Raw genomic sequence first — 24069 nt, 5'->3', positions numbered from 1 at the left:
TTTGAATTGTCTTGTACATGAAATGTGCTGTATAAATAAACCTGCCTTGCCTTGCCTTGTGCACAATAAAGGGTCGCATGATTGACTGCCTTGGTGGAGGTCTACACTCTCCAAGTACTTTTCTAGTTTAACTATATTTTTTACTTATTGTTGGATCTTCATCTTCATTCTCTTTAATTTATTAAATCATTTATATTTTGTCTTTTTTGTTTAATTAATTAATTTCTTCTTGTAGTTTCTATGTCTTCTTATTAATGAGGTGAGATTAATTTAATAAGCCCCCCGTGGTTTTTTATGGAGGACTGAACCTGCCATATTGAAAAATATATCATTAATTAAACATAAAAACAAGCATGCTATTATTTGTCAAACTCCATGGATTTTACTGGTGAATCAATGTTGTAGAAGATGACAGTGTTTCCACATTCACTACGGAGCCTCTGAACGTCCAAATGAGTCATATCTGATGACCATGAAAAGATGATAAACTGTATTTAACACCAATTATTTACATGTATTGATAGGTTTAGAGGATCAACAGGTATTAAACAGTTCAGATCAGTAGATGCTTTTGGTTGCTGGTGGATGTTTGGGTCTTTATGGGTTAAATGGATAACATTTTTCTCTTAAATCCTACATTAAAAAAAATAAATAAATACTTCCATCTACTTCACCAGAAAATGTAAACAGTTCTAAGAAGGTCATCCTGAGTTGCTTGACATTAAAAAAAAAATTCCACAAAAATACCCTTTTTGAAAATTCATATTCATTCACTTAATTTATTCAAAATACAATATTGTTTGCATTTGTTGTACACATCTTTCTTATTGTGTTGGTTCTGTTTTAGTGTTTTTACTTGCTTCTTGTGTCCTGCTGTTGTGCCCTCTGTCAAAGCACTTTGTAAATTTTGTTTTTAAAGGTGCTATGCAAATAAAACTATTATTATTATTATTATTATTAGATAAAAAATAATTGTAGCTTCACTCATTAACAAGACATTAGAACTGTCCTCAGTCGGTAACCACAAACACAAATGTATGTCTGATATTACATACAGTGAAAACACTCCCACATCCAAGTGAATGTAATAAATCAAATGCATTTTTTCCATCAGTCATTTCTGCTGAACCCCCCCCCCCCCCCCCTTGAGACTTGAGCTGTGACAGCTCAAGTCTTCAGGGTTGGCCAGGTTTTATGCATTGATCACTCCAAGCATCACTGCACAAGCGTGGGTTTGAGATTCAATGTTGTCCATGATGATCTCTCCATTAACAAAAATTCCAACGTCGTCATAATGTCCAATTTCTCCACCCTCGTTGTTAGAGCATAAATGCCCATGGTAGTCTTCTGCATGTCTGTCTGGATGCCATCTGCACCAGTGTCCTTTGAATTGAAAGAAAATAGGAGAAAAAGACAAAAAATGAATCCTGTATCATTGACTTGAATTAAGCAATCATCATGGTCACATATCCAACACCTCCAAAGCTAATTCTAGCATTCTACTGATCTGTTCTTGTTTAAATGCATAAATAAAGGATCGATAAAGTCCTTGTTGTTTGCATGTACAGTTCTGCACTTCATGCAGTAGTGTACTGTAATAAAGTATTTGAAGTAGTTTCTGAGGTTTTCTTAGTTATTAATTTTACTATTACAACTTTTATTGATTGTCAGTCTGTCATAAAGCACTGTGATGCAGACCAAAAAAGAAGTTAATGTAACATCAGACAAATTCTGCTTCTAAAGCAAAGAAGTGTTTTATGACTGCATTCAAACTTCAGTCTGACTGAAATTTATCTGCTAAATTAAATGTTTGCATTACAGTAGATATTTTTACTTTGCTATAATCAAAAAAGAAAAGAAAAGAAAAGAAAAGAAAAGAAAAGAAAAGAAAAGAAAAGAAAAGAAAAGAAAAGAAAAGAAAAGAAAAGAAAAAAATAGACCCCTGGCTATAGCAACGAGATAATGGAGAATTTTTAATTGTGAAATCAACACATTTGTATGGACTGTCTTAGCTGGCTGTCTCCAGTGTAAGTAACATACAGATATTACAATTTTGAAACATATTAATGGAAAAATGTCGTTAGTGTTGGGACAAACATTCATAAATAATAACAATGATCTCCGGGAAATATATGAATCCCGCCCACTGAAGCTGGGTCTAGCTGTTGACCAATCGGCTTGTACGTTGGTTTGCGTAACTTCTGGTGACGTCACACAAGGCACGCAAATTGCTACCTGTGTGTTACGGAAATGAGATGAGAAGCTCAACGTTACTCAACCATTTCCCACAAAATTAATGACACATTATCACTGGAAAGGTAAGGTATAACTATTCGAGTGTTTTGTTTTTCATGGCGACTGATTAGTATTTTATAAAATTTGCCGTATTTCCTCTAGTTAGCTTTAGGTTACTAGCTCGTTAGCTTACCGACCATTGCCGTTGAAACTGGAGTCTGGCTGCACTCCCAAGTTGTTTTAAGAGTGTTTTGTTGTTACTGACTCGTACACGTATATGTATTAAATCGCTGTGTTTAAGCTGTATCTTTACACACGTTGTTCATCAATTGATAAACCTCAGCTAACTGTCCACTTGGCTAGCTGACCTAAACAAAAACTAGGCATCAGCAAAATTGAGAGCTAGCTTAACATTAGCTTACCTGAATGCTAACAGGTTTGATGATAAGCAAGTCTGAAAATTGTAGCAGCTGTTTTGGTCTCATGTTTTATGATGTTAATAGTATTAACAGCTCAGCTTTTGTTGTTAATGTACATTTTTAAGGGCGAGTACAATTATAAGGTTATTTTAACGTGTTAAAGTATTGGTATACTGTCGTTTTCCTTTCTTCCTTAGTTGTTCTTTTATTGAACCTCCAACCAACTACATTATGAATTTTTAAGTAATATACAAACAAGAAATTCAAGCACCATACAGAAAAGGTAACTGGAATAAATTAAATTAACCTTTAAGTAGTAAAGTAGGGTTGTACTAACTTAACTTTTGGGTTTTTCCTGATTACTTTGAGTTTAATGTTCAGTGAGTTTAGGCAAGTATTAAGTCGGTTTTTCCCCCAACTATATAAATTGATATATTAATATGTTTTCCTTGAGTGTTTTGATGTAGATGTGATGAGTTCAGCCTTTTCAAGTTCAACTTTCTTCGAATGAGAATACGTTAAATTATGCAGATCCATGAAATAACGCAAAAGATAAATATTGGCCCCTGCTCTTAGTGAGCTGTCATCTTATTTGCTGATTTTCATTGTCAGATAATACTGACTTAAATATCTATACATTCTTATTATTTTATTTGTGTATGCCTTTAATTTTTTGTCATTTCCAGTCATTTAAAGTATTAAAAATAAATCTGAATTATTCTGAAATGCTGATTTTAATAAAAAATACTATTAAATTCCATCTTTCTGTTAGCCCAGTGTTAACTAAATCGCATTCATGTGTAAAACCCTCTTCACAGATGTTAGTGCAGGCGCTTGCATGTATCAGTGGAGTGTTAATCAAACATGGAACGGCCACAGTGCTCTGAACTGGTGTCCATTTAGAATGGTACTGTGAAGATGATACGTGGTTTTTGAATGCAGCACATAGATGATAAGCCACCAGCAGGTTATTCACATACATTACTCTAATTAATAACACAATCTTTGCTGCCTCATGTTCAGGTTGAGGATCAGATGAAGAGGGCTTGCCTGGTGGACCCCGTGAGTCGCCCTTGGCTGCCATGGCAACATCATATGTCTTTCCATTCCTCGTCCTTGTATTTCTGTCATCTTTTACCCTTTTGCTTTTAGCCCTTTTGCCCTCTGTTTCTCCATCATCTCCCTTTTCTTCCTCCTCTGGCCCACCCTGGCCATCGGCGTCCTGTGGTCCGGGTCAGTCCTGGGCAGTAAAACTCCACACTAACAAAAATCTGGAGAGAGAATATGGTGAAGAGAGCTCTGACGACCTGGATTTGATAGCCAACAGGGTATGGTGCTTCATTTACAATCTGTCTGATCGTGTTTGCTTTTTGTTTTTGTTATTTTTTTAGGATAGGAATAGACATTGACCTGTATATAAATCCATTCAATCTACTTGGAATTGGTGGTGTAAAATATCTTACTTATTTCAGTAGGGTCTGTAATTACTGTAATTGTCTTCCCCAGAGGATTATAGTAATTGTCCGACTGTTGGCTTAATCTGAGTTTTTTCAGTTATGTGCTTCACCCTGCCCTGTTTGTCACAGCAAAATTTTAAGTTTTGAAATCAATTTTTTACCAATAAACTTAATCCTCATGTACATATGTTAAAAGTACATGTTAATGTAGCTTTGTTAAATCTTTATATGGCAAAATTGTGATCTACCCTATGTTAACTGCTTGCAGTTTACATGATAGTTTGTTTTATATACTGGGTGTGTATTGTTTCTGTGCCAGGGTTCAGCAAAGTAGAAGAGCTAAAAAGTGTCCCTAGTCAAAGAAAAATCATGCGTTGTTGTAATGTAGTTTGTACATATTTTCATACTGTCTCTCCCAGGTAGCAGAGCAGGCAGGGCTGCAGAACCAGGGCCAGATTGGACAGCTGGAAGGCCATTACTTACTGTGTTCTGGCAAACCTGATGTTGAGTCTGCTAGTGTTTGGAGAAAGAGTGTCCAGCCTGGGGATGTTCTGGCAGCCCACCCTCATGTCCTGTGGTTTTCCCAGGAAAGAGTGCTCAGCCGCTCCAAAAGATCTGTGGCTTTCAATGATCCCCGGTACCCTCAACAGTGGCACCTGGTGAGCAATCTTTCACTAGGATCCACAATTGGCCATTACTGAACTCTTTTTCCACCAGTCATATTTTTAGACCAGTTTCAACCACACAGGAATACAATTACAACACAAAAGCCATAAAAAAAAAAAGTACAAAAGTAAGTAGTCATATTTGAAAGATTATTATATGTTTGTTTGTACTTACATGTTGCTTTTACTACAAATTGTTATATATTTTAATTCCAACTATCATGTTTTATTCAGTATTTAAAGCACATATATACATATGGGGGGACAATCACTGTTTCTGTGTGTAGAAGCGCTACCCTTACTGTAGCTCAGTTACCTCATCCTCTCTTTACTTCTCCCACGTTTCTTCTCTATACAGCACAATGATATTAATAAGGGTATGGACATCAATGTGACAGGATTGTGGGAACGTAACATCACTGGCCGGGGAGTCACAGTAGTGGTGGTCGATGATGGAGTGGAACACACCCACCAGGACATTCAGCCCAACTATGTAAGTCAAAACTAACAGTTATTCCATTTTTTGATCAGAGTATTATTTAGGGAAGCACCAATGCGATTACCAGTATCGGGTATCGGTCCAATACAAATACTTCTACTTATACTCGTAAAAGTGCTCCAGTACAAACACACCGATACCACTTTACAGCAGCGTGACGTTCACAGTTAAGTGCAGCAGGTACGTGGTAGACAAGTAATGTCAGCACTGTGGAAATTTTTCAAAATAGACTGGAAGTCGTTTTAATAAATGGAAACCAATTGAAATCCTGTACGGTCAATTCAGTGAGATTTGTCTTTTCCTCTGTATTTGCCAATTTACCCACAATTATTTTGTCTCTTTCTCTCAGAGCCCAGAGGGCAGTTATGACTTAAACTCCAATGACCCAGACCCAATGCCTCATCCAGATGCCCACAGCGACAATCATCATGGGACGCGATGTGCAGGAGAGATTGCAGCCGTTCCCAACAACAGTTTCTGTGCTGTTGGGGTGGCTTATGGCAGCAAGGTGGCAGGTATAGGCAAGATAGTTTAATCCTATACCGCTGCTCAAAACATGGATGTACAGGTTTTAATATTTTTTTCTTTTTGAGGTATTCGAGTCCTGGATGGCCCGCTGACAGACAGCCTGGAGGCCATAGCCTTTAATAAACATTACCAAGTTAATGACATCTACAGCTGCAGGTAACAGTCATGCAATGGGTTTGTGTGAGCTATATTTTGTTACAGTAGTTTAACTTTGCACTGGTCCCAAAATTCTTCAAACTTAATTTAGTTTTACAAGAAATCATCTGATGGCTTTGTTTACTTAATGGCACTTTGATATCCATGTACCCTAATTAATATAATATTTTATGAACTAATAATGAGTCATAGAGAAAGCCCTATCATATCGTGAAAGTTTCATTCAGCTTCTTACTGAGGTTATTTTCTCTCCTAGTTGGGGCCCAGATGATGATGGACACACTGTTGATGGACCTCATCCCTTGGGCAAGGTGAGAAGGATGCAGAACTCTCTTTGTCCTGCAGAGGGCAGTACACAGCCATAGACTAGTTACAGCAGCCTACACCTAAAGGAAAGGTGTACATGCAGTTCTTTAATTTGACTGTTTTTGTCCACTTTTTTTAACTCACAGAGTCTAATCTTCCAGTAAACTCTTTCATTAAATAGAAGCAAACATAAAATGGGATTTAAAAAAATAATAATTTCCTCCACAGGCAGCGCTGCAGCATGGAGTGATTGCAGGCAGACGAGGTTTTGGCAGCATCTTTGTCGTTGCTAGTGGCAATGGAGGTCAATACAATGACAACTGCAACTATGATGGTTATGCCAATTCCATTTACACCATCACCATAGGTAAGTAGATATTTTCAGTGTGGGGGATTCTCTGTGTAACTTTTCTGTGTATCAGATCTTTACAGGTGCATGTTGGGCAATGCATTAATTTTTGATCTTTTACAGGAGCAGTGGATGAAAGAGGCAGGATGCCATTCTATGCAGAGGAGTGTGCATCCATGCTGGCTGTCACGTTTAGCAGTGGAGGCAACAGGCTGAGGAGCATTGTAGGTCTTACATTAACACACACATGCACACCAGAGACTTCACCACATTTTTCTTGACCATCTCATGTCCAGAAAGAACATATTTTAACAGACAAATCTGAAACTTTTCAGTCAAAAATTTACAATGCTCTCAAATCAGTTTCATCTTATTTAATTAAGAGTAATGAGTGAGCAAAATGAATAGTGATGTTGTGTTTTAATACAGCTCAGTTCACTACAAAAACAGAGAGACAGACAAAGGAACAAGTATTTAATAGAAATCAAACCCTGTCATGAAAAATCTAGATGTAAACCAGCAGTCCCTTCTAAAATGTTTCACATGTTGCTATGCTGTTCATGGGTTAGTGGTAATAATTTATTTATTTATTTATTTTTTTAACGCAGTATGTGATAAATTAAACTTCCACATGTTGATGACAGCAGCTGCATAAGGATTTTGGCTTTGTAGCCCTCAGTCATTGGGCAAAGGGGTACTGTTGTACCCTGGGGCTTCTGTCTGTGTCTGTCCATCGTACTCTTCACCAGATTGCCCGACCCCCTTCATGTTTGGTGTTTAGGTGCAACTTGGGAAGCTCTTGGACATGTCAAATTTTGGAGTAACAGGTTTATCGGTGCAGTTACATTGTCAAAAAGGGGTGGCCAAGGGGTCATTACAATGTTCAATATTGGTCTTGAAATAATCAGTCACAAAGAAGTTAGTATTTTCAACTTGCAAATTTGTAACTTTGTTTGCTAAGTTCAATCACAGTTGTGTGACAGATAAAGTAAAGTACTGAAAGCCCTTAACTTTATCTGTCAACAGCCCTTTCTGACACTGCACAGCTTATATTGGCAATAAGGAATGTTTTGAAAACCCTTAAAGTGGAAGAAGGCTTATGACATGAAAAAGGGCACAGATTATCGGCTGACTGACATATCAGCAGTTTGGCTCTACCCCTGTTGTGTTGAAAAGTTCTTGTTCCACTCCCCCAGCGGCTTCTAAAGGAGAGACCTGGTTAACAACTGATGATAATTAAATAATGCTTCATTTTACAATTAAATTAAAGGTTTTCCTCCTGAATTACTGAGGCAAATGCAAACCAGCTATAAAAAATATTTCAAAAATATTCTTGTATTTGAGGTAGTGTAGGGGATTGCGTGATCTTAAATCATGATTTATCGTAAAGGAGGAGCATGCACATTTTCTTGGTTCACTAGAAAATTCTGGCAGGACTGTGTCTTTGCAGATATGTACTAGATGTGGACATGTATTCACTCATTAATTAGTTGATTTGTTTCATGTTTTTTCTTGATTTTGTCAGTTTCAGTCTTGGTCACAGCCGTGACATACAGCCAAAGCCATACTAACATCATAAAAAAATAAGACAAACACTAGAGACTAGAAAATTAGCTTACATTTTATAAGATGGGAGAAATATAATGATTTCAATCATGAATCATGACTCTCAAAAGACTGTCACGTCATCCTTTGGCCAGCTCACCCAGTTTAAATGTATATTAAAGGAGTGGTATTTAACTTTTTTTTAATGGAATTATGCATTTTAAAACATTTCTCTGTGGTCTACATGAACTGTAAATGCTCTGCTTGGGTCTGAATTCTTCATTAATTCAACTCCACAGGCCCATCTTCAGCCCTATTTGTGAGTAATGGCACCAGTATGGTCATTTTGAGCGCTGGCCCTTTAAATGCACAAGCCACTTCACGCCCCACTCCATCCAGGTTGTTGGCTGTGCTGCTCTGTCCCGTTCAGCAACATTTCAACATTTAATCGTTAATTGTAATCGGCTCGAAGTTTGGACATATTTTTCATATGGACTACAACCGCTCCTGCTGACAAACAATTATGGCTTACTCGGAGAAATGTTCATTGGATGTCTTGACCTTGTATGTGCAAATGTTGTGACGTAACTAGTTATAGATGTAACAAATTAAACAGGAATTAAAATAGGTTGTAGAAATCCACTCGATTTTTGCTGAAATGAATATAAAGATAGCTTTGCAGCACCTGGAGGGTTCAAATATAAACTTTATGAATTATTAGGGTCCAAATACACAAACAAATGTACCAAAGACCAATAAAAGTGGGTTTAGCAAAATATGACCCCCTTAAAACATTAAAGCATTAACCTTCCTATTATCCTCAAATATTGCCAACACATTTTGCCATTGGGGTCAATTTGACCCCAGGGAAATTTGCCTCCAGAAAATGATTTGCATAAAATTGTTGACCAAGTTTTTGTCAGGCATTTTGTTTATATTATTATTGTTATTATTATTATTATTATTATTACTGTCAATATTGTACTTGAGATGATAATGTTAGAGGGGAGGCATGTGTACTTGGAAAGACTTGGATGTGATCAGCTTGCAAGCCTGCATTGTCTTCTTCATTTTGGCAGGAGTTCACAAGTCAAATTGTTTCCCACATGCCCACACCACGAGAAGTATCAAAGTAAAATGTTTCCTTTTTTCTTTTTTGTCAAACAGATAGAAAAAGTACATTTTTTTTCCTTGACATGTTTCGGTTACAACCTATAGCCTTCCTCAGATTGGTCACCTGATGTTACTGTGACGTGTCATTGTCAGCTGTTGTATCCAGGATGTAACCGAAAAAAGGAAACCTTTATATTTTCAGTAGACCAGATGAACCTAATCGGACTAAGTATCAAAGTTCTCGTGGGAATAGTTGCGCTCCCCAACTCTGTCCCTGCAGGTGTGGGGAAGTTTTACAGCTAAAACAGCTCGAGGTCACCCCAGAGGAACACCAATGCGTATAATATGTGTTCAGCACATTGAAAAAATATCATCATCATCACTTTATGCTTAATCAGTTGTCCCCATCAAATTAGGAAAAGTCATGAAATACGAAGCAAAAAAGTCAACTATTATTTTTTTGAATGATATACATTGAATGGGGTCAAATTGACCCAAGGATTATACAAACATTACAGCAGTCAGCCATTGGCATCCTGAGTGCACTTGGCATTAAAAAGAGCAGCAGCTACTGAGTCATTGAAAAGTTCATGGACAAAGTTGTCATTGAACTTTACTAAAGGATGTTTTGCCTGAAAACCTTTAAAGCTCTTTCAATATAGGTTTTACCAGGCAAAAATGATAACTGTCTGACAGAAAACACACGTTCAAAAGATGACTAGTGTTGAATAATGTTACAAGGAAGAAAAGACATGCAAGATGTTACAGGCATGTTTCCTTAAGCTGGAAATGGACCTGAACAGATATAGTCATCAGCTGAGATTTAATAATAAGCTTAATTGAGTATAGTGTCCACATTGTTCTTCAAAGATAATTTTTTAGAACTGAAGATGAATGTTAGAAATCTTGAAAACAGCCACACTCACCATGAGGAGGTACAGCTTCTATTTTAATCTGAAACAGTGATTGATGATGACAGCAGTAAGTGCCCCAGTGAAGCCACTGACCTCTATTTGCTGTTGTTTGTGGGTGTCACCATGGTAACACAGTTTGGAACAGGGATGTCATTGCCACCGGGAGAAAAACTTAGCCATGATTGGCTGCTCTGAAGAAGAGTAATCCACCAGCAACTGCAGTGAGCTCATGGGCCAAGTGCTAACCACACAGTGGCCTATTAGTGTATTATTCTGTGGAGCCCATTTAGCCAACCAAGAACAGCTGCCTTTACTAATGCATGTTATTTTAGAATTCTAAGGTGGCAAAAAAGGGAACATTCTCATCAGAAAATCATTAACAGTTATAGAAAATGCAGAAAATTACAGTTTATGACTTTATTTTTTAAGTGCCTCTGGCAAACGTTCATTTTATGTAAGGAATTGATATTTCAGATATTTGGATATTATGAAAACGTACAACATGCAGCCAACCACAACATGGAGTTCTTCTGGTAAACCACAGCAATCTACATTCTAGGTTGTAATCTCATTTGCATAAAATGTATGACACTGTCCTCTACATTGCATATTTGTATATTGTCACCATGTAGATGAACATGCCTTGCCTCGAGTAAACCTTTTTGTCAATTGGTGGGACAGCTGTTGGAAAAAGCCCACGTGTTTTTTCGTGTGTAAGCATGAAGGAATTCCGCAGCACACATCGCTGTGGCCCATCTATCACGCAGGCTGTTACTGCTGTATGTGTATAATTCTGCAGTAAACATGATAGATGTTATGTCATGTTTTCAGTTGTATGCGTTCTTTGACCTTTCCCTTAGATCTCACACATCCTGTCATGTAGTATGGGTTTTTTTTTTTTTTTTTGCCTGATTGTATACTTAATCTTGGTTCACTACTGTCCTTCTGGATTTCAACCTCTTTATTTATATGCTTCACTATTTTACATACACTTTAAGACTCGTATTCTTTAGTTTTAAACCCTGTTGTGTGGTTCTCATGCACACTGTGTCCAGAATTTGACCACCCACAGTAAATGTGTCCCCTTGTCAGGAGACTCATTGATCAAGTTGTCATCCATACATACATCCATACATCCATCCATACATACATACATACATACAAGCAAAATTAACCAATGATTCAATTGCCCATAAACCCACAATGTGATTAAAAACTCTGATAACCACTGAGTACATGAAACAAATCTAATTAAGTTATCTCGTCAGTTGCTTTTGTAATACATTTTTTAAATTGTAAAGAGACTTTGTGGATACCCTGTACATATATGTGCATGTGTTTGGGCTCCTGCCGGTACCCTGATGTTGTTTTTGCAGTGTGGCTGTAACCCATCTCTCTCTTGCTGTAGGTGACATCAGACTGGTCCATGCAGCAGGGGACGGGCTGTACAGAGGGCCACACTGGTACGTCGGCTGCTGCCCCGCTGGCAGCCGGAATGGTAGCTCTTATGCTACAGGTTCGACCCTGCCTCAGCTGGAGGGACGTCCAGCACATCATCACCTTCACTGCCACCAAGGTTAGTGTCATGAGGTCAGGCAGGTAGTTGAATCATTACTGTATGATATTTTTATTATTATCATTTATCATTATTACCTGTGGGCCTATAATAATTTGTATTGGCCCAATCCCAATTCTCATTTTCGCCCTTAAACTTGACACTACTACTATAAGGGGCTGGGGCTAAACAGACGATCAAATGATAACGTTATTTACAAAGAAAATATTTACATTTGTATGTTTCTTTCATTGCACTACTTTTTTGCTGTGTTTGCCTCCATTTTGCTGATGATTCGAACAGAATTATGGGAAATTTCTAAGTAGTTTGTAGTGTGGTTCTGAAAAATCTCAGTTTCTCGGGCCAAACAGCCCTCCCCCTTAGCCCTTGTCTTCCCGACTCATTGAGAATCGAGACACCCCTACCCCTTCATGTGAATGCGCAAAATGGCGGGGTAGGGCTTAAGGGAGAGGGCCAAGTGGTGAATTGGGATTGGGCCAATAGTTGCAAAGTTTACCTGTACTCCTATTGTGATCGGCCATGGAGTAAAAATTCCTCCCCAAATGACAAAACACAAAGGTCCTGCAAAACCACATTTTTTGTTCCCAAAGAATGAAAATATTGAATTTATTTCCTAGTTGAGAACTACAGAGGCTAAGCTGGTGATGATAAATGAAAGTGCTTTGGCTAGGAATTTAGGAGGATCATGTCACAATATAGCTTGTACATTTATTGAAAGAGCACACTAAAATCCCTCAAAAAGTCCAAAGATGATGAGATGGATGATATGCATGGCAGCAAAAGTATGGAACATGTTTCTATCTTACAACAGTTACCTGTAAGTAATGAGCCAGTCCTTGACTTGAGAACATGGAATAATCTGGGTAAATTTGAGTAAAACACAGATACTTCTCCTGTGCAAATGTTGTTTTAGTCAGTAATTTAGAATTTTAGCTTAACTGATATTATAACTGTGTGATACGGTGATAGAAAAACATCCATCTTTTCTGTAATTTTCTCCATTATTTATTTAATTAAATTGAAACATGTTGAAAATCAGAGTTTTTTCATCATCCTGCTGTGTTTTCTTTACTTATTTATTTATTTACAATTTTTTACATTAAAGCCTTATTTTGATGTTGTGGTTCTATCTCAGAAGTAGTCCAGGTTTACACACTACAAATACATATTAATGATAGTATTTATTTTTGACCTGCATTCATTTTTGTTTACTGCTACAATTTAAGCATTTCTAGTATTTTAACGATATTCACACACCTTAGATCTTTTTATTTAGAATTATTTTGTTTGCAGCTCTCTTGAAAGGTGTCTGCTGTTTTGAGCTTTTTACATTCAGGCATTAGTATTTTATGTGCAAATATGGACAAAGGTTCTGGCTGAAAGGAGGAAAAATAATAAAATAGGAGTAATAACTATCTTTTATTTGTTAAGAGTGTAGTTATAAATGTAACAAGTAATAGACATGTCCATTTGGCTGTTTTTTGGGGGGGGTATTCTAACTGTGAAATTCTGGGCCAATATATATATATACTGTGTTTTAAAATAACAATTTAGCCCCAGAGATTTTCAACAAACCAGAAGATAAATATCATCCACTACCATTGGTGAAGTATTATGTTATTTGCCAATAGCTGATGTCAACATGGCCACCAAGGGATGCACAGATTTAATAGTCAAATACACAATTTACACACAATATGCTGTATCATAATATGTACTGTTATGGGATTTTGATAATATTGTACAGTCCCAATTGAAGTATTCATTGTCTTGTTCTTGTGATGTTGAATGTTTCCTACATGAATGAACTTTGAACTGTCAATGGGACAAATTGTGTTATATAAAGTTACCATGCAGCCTTATGTGTTAAACAGTGTGACAGCAGTGCAGACTGGAGGGTGAATGGAGCCGGTTTACATCATAGCCACCAGCATGGCTTCGGTCTGCTCAATGCATGGAGACTGGTCAATGCTGCCAAGGTATTTTTAGTGCATTGTACACAAAAATAAGGCTACAGACACTAGGATGTTTGGATCAGTTTTCAACACGTAGCTTAGTCCTGGAAATACAAGAGGTTTTGTTTTTCTTTCTTTTATCAGGTGTGGGAGTCTGTGCCTTTCCTCGTGTCGTATCAGAGCCCAGTGATAAAGGAGGATATGCCTATCCTGACCTATTCCAATGAACTGATTCGCACCTGGACCGGTAAATACATCTGTTGTGCTGCTTCTCTTCTCTTACTGTCTCTACATCAGCTCTGGACAGCTGATTGCAGAGTTTATACAATCTGCTTCATAGACGACGACCCCCTCTCTCTCCCTCCCTCCCTCGCTCCTCAGTGAGTCTGTCTGTCCATATTAGGTAATGTTCTCTTGATTACATGTTCCTACGCACACATTGAATTACTGTTTGAGATTTGCTGCAACTTCTTTTATTTCCTCCCTTCTTCGTCTTCTACATTTTCCCTAATCTGTCTGTTTTGTGCATGTCCTCTCAGTCTCTGATCCTTTTCTGTTTGTCACCTCTTCGATTCCCTCATACTTACCATCTGTGTGTTTCTCATATCCTCACGGTGACCTCATTCTAACAGAAACATTTCCTTCTCCCTCGTCTCTCGATCTGTATCTTCCCTCTTTTCTGGCCTCACTGTGGTCAGGAGCAACGCCAGTGACGTGTGTGTTTCTGTGCTTTCATACAATATGACAGAGTTGCTGACAGCTACATAGCACACTGACAAAGAATGTCTGGGCAAGATTAAAAAATACATTAATTCACATCAAAGTATTAATATGCATCTGTCCAGTCAGTCTTAGTTAAACCACTGACAGTGTTTTTGTTTTGGGCAGTGTTCAGGTTAGCCTGTCACACTGCTGTAGTTTCTATGTGTTTTGGCCGCCTTACTGGCTAATGTTCAGCCCCTTAAGTATTTTCAAACAGCTGTTTTCCCATGTGAACGCAGAGGCTATTGACATGTCTAGATTAGATTAGATTTGATTAGACTAGATGTATGAATGTCTTTCTATGGAGACAAACTTTAAACTTTTCAATGCAAAGTTCCAGTGAGCACTAACCTTTGAACATAGCGTGCTCAGTTTTTGTTGCTTATAGAATTTAATAGCAGAACAGCGCAACCATTACCATATCTTTTATGATTAGGAAAAAAACACTAAATCTTTTATTTTTTCCACATCCTTGTCTCCTTTTTTCCTTTACTCTTTTCCTCTTCCTCCCAAACACTCACCTTCTTACCTCTTTATTTCTTTCCCCGTACCAACCCCATTGACCTCCCCCGTCTTTCTCCACCCCTTTCCTCTGCCTTTACGTCTCCCTCCACACCTCTGTTTACACTCCTTGCTCCCTCGTTCATTTTCGCGTCCCTCCCTGTCCTAAGGACATGTGCAGCCCTACATGGTCAAGGAGTCCTGTGCCTCATTAGCAGTGAGAGCCCAAGAAATGCAAAGAAATTAGCAGACACAGGTTGAAAGAGTAGGAGGTGAGGTTGACTGCTAGCATCAACAGCAGAGGCAGCGGAGAGAATAGAGTCGGACACTACTAGTTACTTCATCTATGCCATAGATGAAATCTACTGAAAGCAGTTTTGAAACTGTAAAATTCTGGTGTAGATTTTCAAATGTCTAATAGACACTATCAGCTGTTTTTACTAGGTTGCATTCCATGTGTCATGTTTAAATGACTTTTTGTTAACAACAAATGAATCTGTACTTATTTCCCAGTGCTCCTATTCTCATCTCCAGGACAGGCTCCTGTTAACGGCTGTGACAGAACCTGAGACTCCTACACTTGTACAATGAATGCGTTGTTATAATATAGTGGTGGTCATACAGAATACTGCTTTCCATTTATAGATCTGTAATGTCATTATTATTCCATCCATAACACAACCTGAAACTGCTTTAGTTTGTGCTAATGTATCAATAACTCAACAAATATCACCTTATAGTTGATTATCTATCAGTTGTATGCTTTTAATGTCCTCAAGTATGATGACTTTGCTGTATTTTGTATCTAATCACTCTTAAATTGCTTGCAGGTAGCTCTTTATTGCTTGGCTTGTTATATTCTTCAAGGTTTTTAAAGTGAAGACTAAAACTAAAACCACCAGTGAAAAGAAGTATTTTGTAAACTGAAATAAACATAAAAGCATCAGTCTTCAAAAACAGGAATGCAGCACAAACTAAAATAAAATTAGAATGGCAGATAAAATTAGCTTTTTACATGTTTCCCCAATGTTATTGGTTCACAATGTACAAGAATAAAGTGGCTTTGCACATTACATGACCTTCTAACAAAGGAATTTTTCAGCTTCTATAAATTGAGGCTTTTCTTATAATACTTGACTCCCTAGGACTAAAACTGAACTAAATACAAGTGGTGCCAGGCACAAAAAACCCCACCCCTCTTACATTTTGTAGCTTATTTGGACATCAATCCAGCTGATGTCATCATGTATGTGCATGTGCTGATGTCAGCATAGACATAGACAGCATAGACAAATTTCAGCCATTATAAGTTAATGGTGGGGGGGGGGGCTAAAAATTCATAAAAAATTTGAACTTTAAACCTACTTTTCCCAAAATGTAATCACATCTATTCTGGGTCACTGGCAATCTATAAACTTAATTTGGTATAAATTCAACCAGTGGTTTTGCTGCTAAAGTGTTAACGAAGAAACAAACTACACCAAAAACAATACCCCTTGCCTCCCCTTTGGGGGACGGGGTAACAAAACTAAAACTAGTCAGAAGTCAAACAAAAACATGTCTACTTATCACTCCTAAATATGAGTGCGTAAGTAAACTTAACGAAACTAAAAAAACAACACTACTAAAAAAAAAAAAAATCAAACTAATATTTTCAAATTATAGTAACTGTGCTGTCTGCATAAAACATACATATAGTATAGACACATACTCAGTCATCTGTCTCCTCTTCCTCAGTCACTGCCGATGATCTGAGACAGTCTGGGATGCAGACCCTGGAGCATGTAGCCGTTACCGTGACAATAACCCATCCTTGCCGTGGCAATGTGGAGATTGTGTTGGTCTGCCCCAGTGGTATGATATCAGTCATCGGGGCCCGTCGTGCAGTTGACAGGTACCATCAATCACACGAATACTACACATGTTTACTTTTAGAGCACTAAACAGGTGTAGCAGTGATGTGCACTCTTAAAGAAGTGCCCCTTAAATGTAATTGGTTTATCTTTTTTTTTTTTTTTTTTTTTTTTTTTTTTGTACAGGGACTCTGCAGGTTATCAGGATTGGACTTTCTCAACTGTGCGCTGCTGGGGCGAGAGAGCTGAAGGCCAGTACCGCCTCAAGATATCTGACCACAGTAAGGCACTGTTGATGTCCATGATTAATGGTTTAAAGTGTTTGTAGAAGGAGGAGCTGAAACAGAGCAACGTACCGTCATGTCTCTTAATATCAGCCATCTGTGTTTTTGCTTTTCTGGCCTCATTTATCTGCCCTCTCTTTGCTGCTCTCCGTAGAAGAGCCCTTGACTCAGCAGTGTGGTGCCGTGGGAGTGTTGAAGCAGTGGAAGCTGACTCTGTATGGCTCCTCGATGACATTCAGCGAGGTCAAAGAGAGACGGAGGTAACAGCATTAAAGATGTAACGACACGTACATGACCTAATCGATAATGTAATGACATCAATTTGCATGGAACATATCAGGTTGCACTGTTTCTATTTATCCTCAGTTTTGCTGGTTTGAGTACTGAAATTAAAGCCTGAGCTGGATCATCAGAAGTGTCATCATCAAAGCTTTTTATTTTAAACATTATTCACACCTCAAAATTTTAGGGAATGTCATATAGTCATAATGACAAGACTTTGTAAAGAGCTTTTTATTTGTAAAGACAGATATGAGATATAGACAGTGATATCAGCAGTGACATTTGAAGAGAGACACTTTTAGTTCTCATTCTGCTAGATCAGGGGTGTCAAACTCATTTTAGTTCAGGGGCCACATTAAGGCACATTTCATCTGCGGTGGGCCGGACCAGTGAAATAATAACATAATAATATATAAAAAATGTCAACTCTAAACTTTCCTCTGTGTTTTAGAGCAAAAAAAGGAAAATTATGCAATGAAAAGGTGTACATTTACCAACTATCCTTTAAAACAATGTGAATAACATGAACAAACTGAAATTTCTTAAGAAAACTAAGTGCAATTTTGACAATATTCTGCCTCAGTTTATCATTTACACATGCACATTACAACGCACAGATCACAGTGGATCTACAAATACATGAAACATTTAATAACAGGCAGGATATTGTTAAAATTATACTTCAGACATTTCAAAATGTTCATATTTGTTCAGGTTATTCGTATTTTTGTGAAAAGTTAGTTTGTTTTAGTGTAAATAGAGTAAAATGGCATGAAAATGTTTACATTTATGAAGGGAAAAATGTGGAGTTGTGAGTATTTATAGATTACTATGATAGTATTTTACTGATCCGACCCACTGGAGATTAAATTGGTCTGTTTGTGGAACCTGAACTAAAATAACTTATATCCTCAGTATAATTTTCGCATTTCACAAATTCATCTCAGGGGCCTGACTGGACCCTTTGGCGGGCTGGATTTGGACCCCGGGCCGCATGTTTGACGCCTGTGTGCTAGATTTTAACTTCAACTACCAGTTAAAAATGAATAGCAGATGCACCATATGAACAAATGGAGATGGACACATTAGCCCCGTATCTACCAACATTTGAAGGAACTTTTATTTCCAGGAATTTATTTACCCGGTTAAAAGAATTCCTGGTAACCTGTGTGGTTTTCTGGACCAGGCTGTTCAAAATCAGTGGGAATGGTGACAAGATGTATGAAAGTCTGAAAGAATAATGACATTGAAGTTACGGCAGTAATTTATAGGCAGGTCAACCAAACAATTAATCAACTAGTCATAATAATAATAATTGCTAATCACCAGCCTAAATAGTTAATATAGAATTTGGTGTAACTGCTTTTTTTATAATACAGTACCATCTCAATCACTTACATTTCTCCTAATACAGGAAATTTGTACAGCTCAGTTACTCAGGTTTTTTTTTTTTTTTGACTGGCATTGACAAGTTGAAGGGTGTTTTTAATATTGAATAAATGTGCACTGATTGTCAGGCTGGTGGAGGACGCTATGAGTGGCAAATATCTGGACAGCAACTTCTCTCTGCCCTGCCCTCCAGGCCTGGACATCCCTCCAGAGATAGTCAGCCCTTTCACCTCCAACAGCTTAAAGGTAAACTGTGACTACACACAACCAAAGCTTGGTGTTTATTCATTTCCAAAGCTCTCTCTTGCTGTGTATATACCACTGACTTTGACTTTGTATGGGGCTGGCCAAGCAGTGACGAATGGACAGCCTTACTACATTTTTGTTTGCCCTTTCACAACTATTTATGGTAGAAAGATGAGCGATACCTCATTTTGCAGGGAATAATGAGCACTTTTAGATGTGATAGAAAAAAATGTTTTAACCTAATTTACTGTCTTAAAAATAAAAAACCCTCGACAATGGATGGACAGAAAATTAACATCTGTTTTTGACCACTTTCTAAAACCTGCCTTAAAGTGCGGTTTAAATTTTCATAAAACTTTCAAATCTTTGCTGTTGGTCCTCTAGGGTGTCTATTTTGCAAAACAGTAAACAGTTTGTATTTTTCAACATATAAGGGCATAAAATAGCAAGAATTTTGCTGAGTGTTTTGGTAACGGATGGACAAGGGAGAATAATTACAAGTTTCAATTGTTTATTCAGCATATTTATTAGTATATTAATTGCATATATAATTTCTACAAAGTCAAATATATAACTAATCACTAGTCAAACGTATAACTAATGTTATACGTTTTAACATATTTTACCTCACTTTATTAGATATTTGTAACCACTATAAAAAGAGTAGCTAAAGGTTTTTAACTCTTTCAATGCCATGGGCCGATTAAATCGGCTTTATGAATACAACCTGTAAAGTGCCACGGGCCGATCAGATCGGCTTTGGAGAACACGCCATATTTGTGTACAAACAAACCGTCCACCCCCATTTCTTTCTCACATTTCGATGACGTTCTTTCTGTGTCCCCCTTTTGAGACCAAGCAGACGGGAATTTGAGGTCACGCGACCGAATAATATTTTTATATCTTTTTAATGTTTCTTATTCTCCGGTGTTTCATCAGAGGGAGCCCTCCATGCCGGGGGGCGGCTGTGGACTCCGGGGGCTGTGGCGCCTTCTCTCACTGGGGTCCGCTCCTTTCTGGTGGGTGGGGGTCCCAGTTGGCCCTCTCCCACTAGTTGGGATGCGGGGCTGTGTTGCTGGTGCCTGGTCGCCGGGGTCGGCGGCTGCCTCCTGGTGCGGATGGCTCCCTGAGACAGCGCCTCCTAAATTGATGTTTTACTTTTACTTGTACATTTTTGTTCTGGTCTACCCGTGCTCAGTCAGTCTTCTTAAGTATGTGTGAGCTTGTGGGTTTGCATGTATATGTGTGTGTGTGTGTGTGTGTGTGCGGGTGAGTGGGTGGGTGTGGGTTGGGGGCGGTACTGATTTTTAAACTGATATGTAAAGCACTTTGTGCTACAGTTTTTAATGTATGAAAAGTGCTATATAAATAAAGATTATAATTATTATTATTATAAATTATGCAAATTATGATCAATAATGAATCGGCTGTGTCCGGTGCGTTTTGAATCTAATCAGCAATCGGTCGGATGTTACCGAGCGGTTTCCTGCAGGATTCTTCAAATATTATAAAAACGATGCGAAATACTGAAAAACGGCCAAATTCTGTGGCACTTTTAAGGCTTATTAGCCCCTTAACTGTCTGGCACTTAAAGAGTTAAATTGACCTTACAACTTATCATAAGTCTAATATAGGTCCAATAGAAGAGGATCAAAGTTATGCTTTGAATGACATTGGCGAACAAAGAATGCAAACATGCATTTATGCAGAACATAATGTCATCTAAGTATTTTTAAAACATTTTTCTAATGAATAAAACTTGTGTTGGACACGAGAAGTAAAATACTTTCAAAATGTATAAGTCTTCAAAAGGTGATTTTAAATTTATTTTTTAATCTAGATGTTAACCTTCCCTTGGCCAGCCCTGTAAATAAATTGTTTGTATAAAGTGACCAAAAAGAAAGTCTTAGTACATTTTTTTTCATTTTTAACAAAAAGGATATTCATTTTTTTCCTTTATTTACAACTTTTATGCGCATTTTCAATTAATTTTTTAACAAAATGAGACAAATTATATGTGATTTATTCAGTATCATTTTCAGAGAAAGAGTAAGTAAAGATTAGAGCCTGACCAATATGGGATTTTTGGTGCCGATGCCAATATACTTAATATACTATACCAATATAATTGCAAAAAAAAGTCAATATCCGATATACCGGCCAATATTCAATATATTGCCCGATTACTGATATATCGACCAATAAATGAAATAAGAACATTGATATACACAAGATATAATAGTTTTATATTGGTGATATAATAGATAATGGTGGACATGTGAATTAACAGTTGCATAAATCTTTGTTTATCTCACAAAGATAATTTACACAACTTTAAAACACTGTATAATAGTCTTATATCAGACTAATATGTGACCTGTGGGGAACCACAGGTTGTAGATGTGGTAGTTTTTATGCAGGGGAGAGCAGACTTTTGGGAAAAGATGTGAGTCTATATTTTATAAGTAGTGATATGAAAATAGTTTGGTAAATCATTCTTTAAAATGTAAACGACAATTAATATATAGTATTAATACCCAGGCACACCTGCAGAATGAAACTGAAGTACACAGGAAACGCATGGGTTCTGAAGAGTTGTCATGTTTATCTTTTGGGTCTCAATCTGAGCAACTTTTGGAAGCACTATTGTAAGAAAGTTATCTGAACAGCATTTAGATAGGAATGATTCTGTCGCAGGCTTATTTTCTCTCAATGTTGATTTTGTTTTTTTAAATATCATTTTAAGTGTTCTACCTCTAAATTTCTAAAAAAAAAAAAAAAAAAAAAATTCGTGCTCTGACTGTAAATAATTTCTACCACAATGAACTATCTTCTTTCTTCACATCTCACTTAGGAAGAAAAATCTCCCATTAAACTTAAAAAGGAAATATTGGTGTTTATAAACTATATGGACAAAAATATTGGGACACATCACGGCTACAGCTGTAAGATGTCCTGTTCATGCTGATTTGAGATATAAACATCAATATTTCCATAAAATTTTATAGGAGATTTCCTTAAGTGAAATTTGAAGAAAGTAGATGATAAATTGTGGTAGAAAATTAAGATTTACTGTCAGAGCATGGGAAATATTAAATAAATAAAATATTAAATAAATAAATAAAGTAAAAACCTTCTCTGAGGCATTTTGGAAGCAAATAGAACAATTTAAACCCAACTAACCAGTGCAATGATATAATATAAAACTGTATTATGATATTTGTTATTATTGTTTTGTATCCATGACCCTTGTTAGAAAAGAAACACCTGAATTCAGCACGTCCCAATAGTGTACATGCTTATCAGTATTATTTCCTTTTCACTTCTTCTCATTGGACTCGTTTGTTGTAGTTGTTCACCTTGCATCTCCTTCAAATGTATGCATCTTCTCCTGTTGCTGCTTTTTATTGACGTCCTCTGTGTCTCTGTGCCGTCCTCCTCTCCAGTTCCTGCTGTTATTGGGCTGCTTCGCTCTCTTCTGGTCTCTCTACTACACACTGGAGGTGACGCTGACCAACATGGAGCTCAGGGGGCGTCTGTGCTTAGGCAAGAGACGGGGAGGACACAGGGCCAAGAGAGGGCACCAAGGGAAAGACGTGGAAGAGGTGTTGGTAGAGAAAGGGGAGGATGACGGGGAGGAAGAGGAGCAGGGCTCAGACATGGAGCTGCAAACGGTGCTGGACTCTGAGGTGAACACACCACTTTTAAGCGCAGACCGACTGGCGACATAACACAGAGCCACAAAATGGATGGAAGAACTCTGTCTGCGCCTCTCAGGCTTACCTTAACTGTGGCAGCGTCACAGTGGACTGCATTTCAGCTTGATGAAGGAGTGGATTTTGTCCATTTCTGTATTCCCCAAATGTGTGGCCTTCAATGAAAACCTGCTTGTTGTGTGTGGGTCTGTGGAACTGCAGCCCGTTTTCTTTTCCGCACACACCAGTGAACTTCTGTCAGCAACAGATTTCACATTCATCATTTTCCATTGAAGTTTTTCCTTTGTGTTTTTTTTTTTTTGTTTTTTTGTTTTTTTTCCTGCAACTTGAATGCATCTACTCAATCACACAAAAATCAGGGGTCTGATTGTAATAGGAAACAATAGGAAATTGATTGTAATAGGAAACCTGACAGATGCCACAACAGTTTGGCGGATCGTTTACACTTCACTTTGAGGCAATTTGAGTCAAACTCTTGTTCTCACCTCTGTTCTTAAACCAAATTTCCTTTGTTTTCCATATTTTACCAAGAATGAACCCCATTATTTCATATTGATTCGCTTTTTTTTTTTTTTCCTCACATTGAGCCTGTACATGCCTATACTCGCAAAATCAGCACATAAGTGATGTATATGTATGTGATGCATTTTGTTTGCCTGTTTTGTTTATTCGTGCCACTCATGGTGCATAGGGACGTTTTAAAGGTTGCATGTGTGGGAGCGTCAGTGATGAATGTACGAGTTATAGGTTGGTGGGATGCATCGCTGCAGACAATGATATGATGTGCAATATACAGAGGTATGCAAATTGTGTGTGTGTGTGTGTGTGTGTGTGGTTAAATGCAAAGTCTTCCATGAACAAGTGTCTTCAAATGTGAGCTTCTATGAGGGTATTGTATTTTAAGAAGAGAATTTATTTTCTGAGGTGTAGTTTGATTTTTTTTTTTAAAGTCTGTTCTTATCTGCAGGTTTTCAACCAACTACTGATAGAAAAAAAAAAAACTTGAAATGGGATTTTCTAGTGTGGGATTTGCATATTTATTTTTAAAGTGGTGTAATATATACAGTACATACTGTGTGCCTGCTGTACATATATTTACCAAGTATGTTCAAAGATTTATACCAGGTGTTTTTAAAGTTACATTAAAGAGTTCTAATTTTGTAATGTAAAGATGTTTGGAGTGAAGATGGAAGCTGTGTTTTGCTGTGCAAGTCACAGGTGATCTGAATGATAATAAAAGTCTGGTGATGGAATGTTCTGTTCATATTGTTCAAACACTGACACACACATAGACATATTAGATTACAGGGTGGGGAAGC

The 24069-nt window shown here is 37.5% G+C and overlaps 1 protein-coding gene across 1 annotated transcript; it reads left to right on the top strand.

Moving 5' to 3' along the window:
- Positions 1-2210: 2210 nt before the first annotated feature.
- Positions 2211-24003, top strand: pcsk7 (proprotein convertase subtilisin/kexin type 7). Its single transcript, XM_030152352.1, has 17 exons — positions 2211-2318; positions 3678-3982; positions 4531-4770; positions 5135-5269; positions 5625-5790; positions 5869-5959; positions 6216-6270; positions 6494-6632; positions 6738-6838; positions 11595-11762; positions 13637-13741; positions 13862-13964; positions 16718-16874; positions 17020-17114; positions 17272-17377; positions 18917-19034; positions 22481-24003. Exons 2-17 carry the CDS (start codon positions 3737-3739, stop codon positions 22763-22765), a joined length of 2310 nt encoding a protein of 769 aa, XP_030008212.1. The 5' UTR covers positions 2211-2318; positions 3678-3736; the 3' UTR covers positions 22766-24003.
- The last annotated feature ends 66 nt before the right edge of the window (positions 24004-24069 follow it).

This window comes from Sphaeramia orbicularis, chromosome 13 (genome assembly GCF_902148855.1).
Source record: "Sphaeramia orbicularis chromosome 13, fSphaOr1.1, whole genome shotgun sequence".
Lineage (NCBI taxonomy): Eukaryota > Metazoa > Chordata > Actinopteri > Kurtiformes > Apogonidae > Sphaeramia > Sphaeramia orbicularis.
This window is presented reverse-complemented; position numbering and strand designations above follow the sequence as displayed.

Coding starts and splice junctions, on each gene's coding strand:
- pcsk7 (XM_030152352.1), top strand. CDS start 3,737: ATGGCAACATCATATGTCTTTCCATTCCTCGTCCTTGTATTTCTGTCA. Junction 13,742..13,861: donor GACTGGTCAATGCTGCCAAG/GTATTTTTAGTG, acceptor TTCTTTTATCAG/GTGTGGGAGTCTGTGCCTTT. Junction 16,875..17,019: donor GCCCGTCGTGCAGTTGACAG/GTACCATCAATC, acceptor TTTTTTGTACAG/GGACTCTGCAGGTTATCAGG.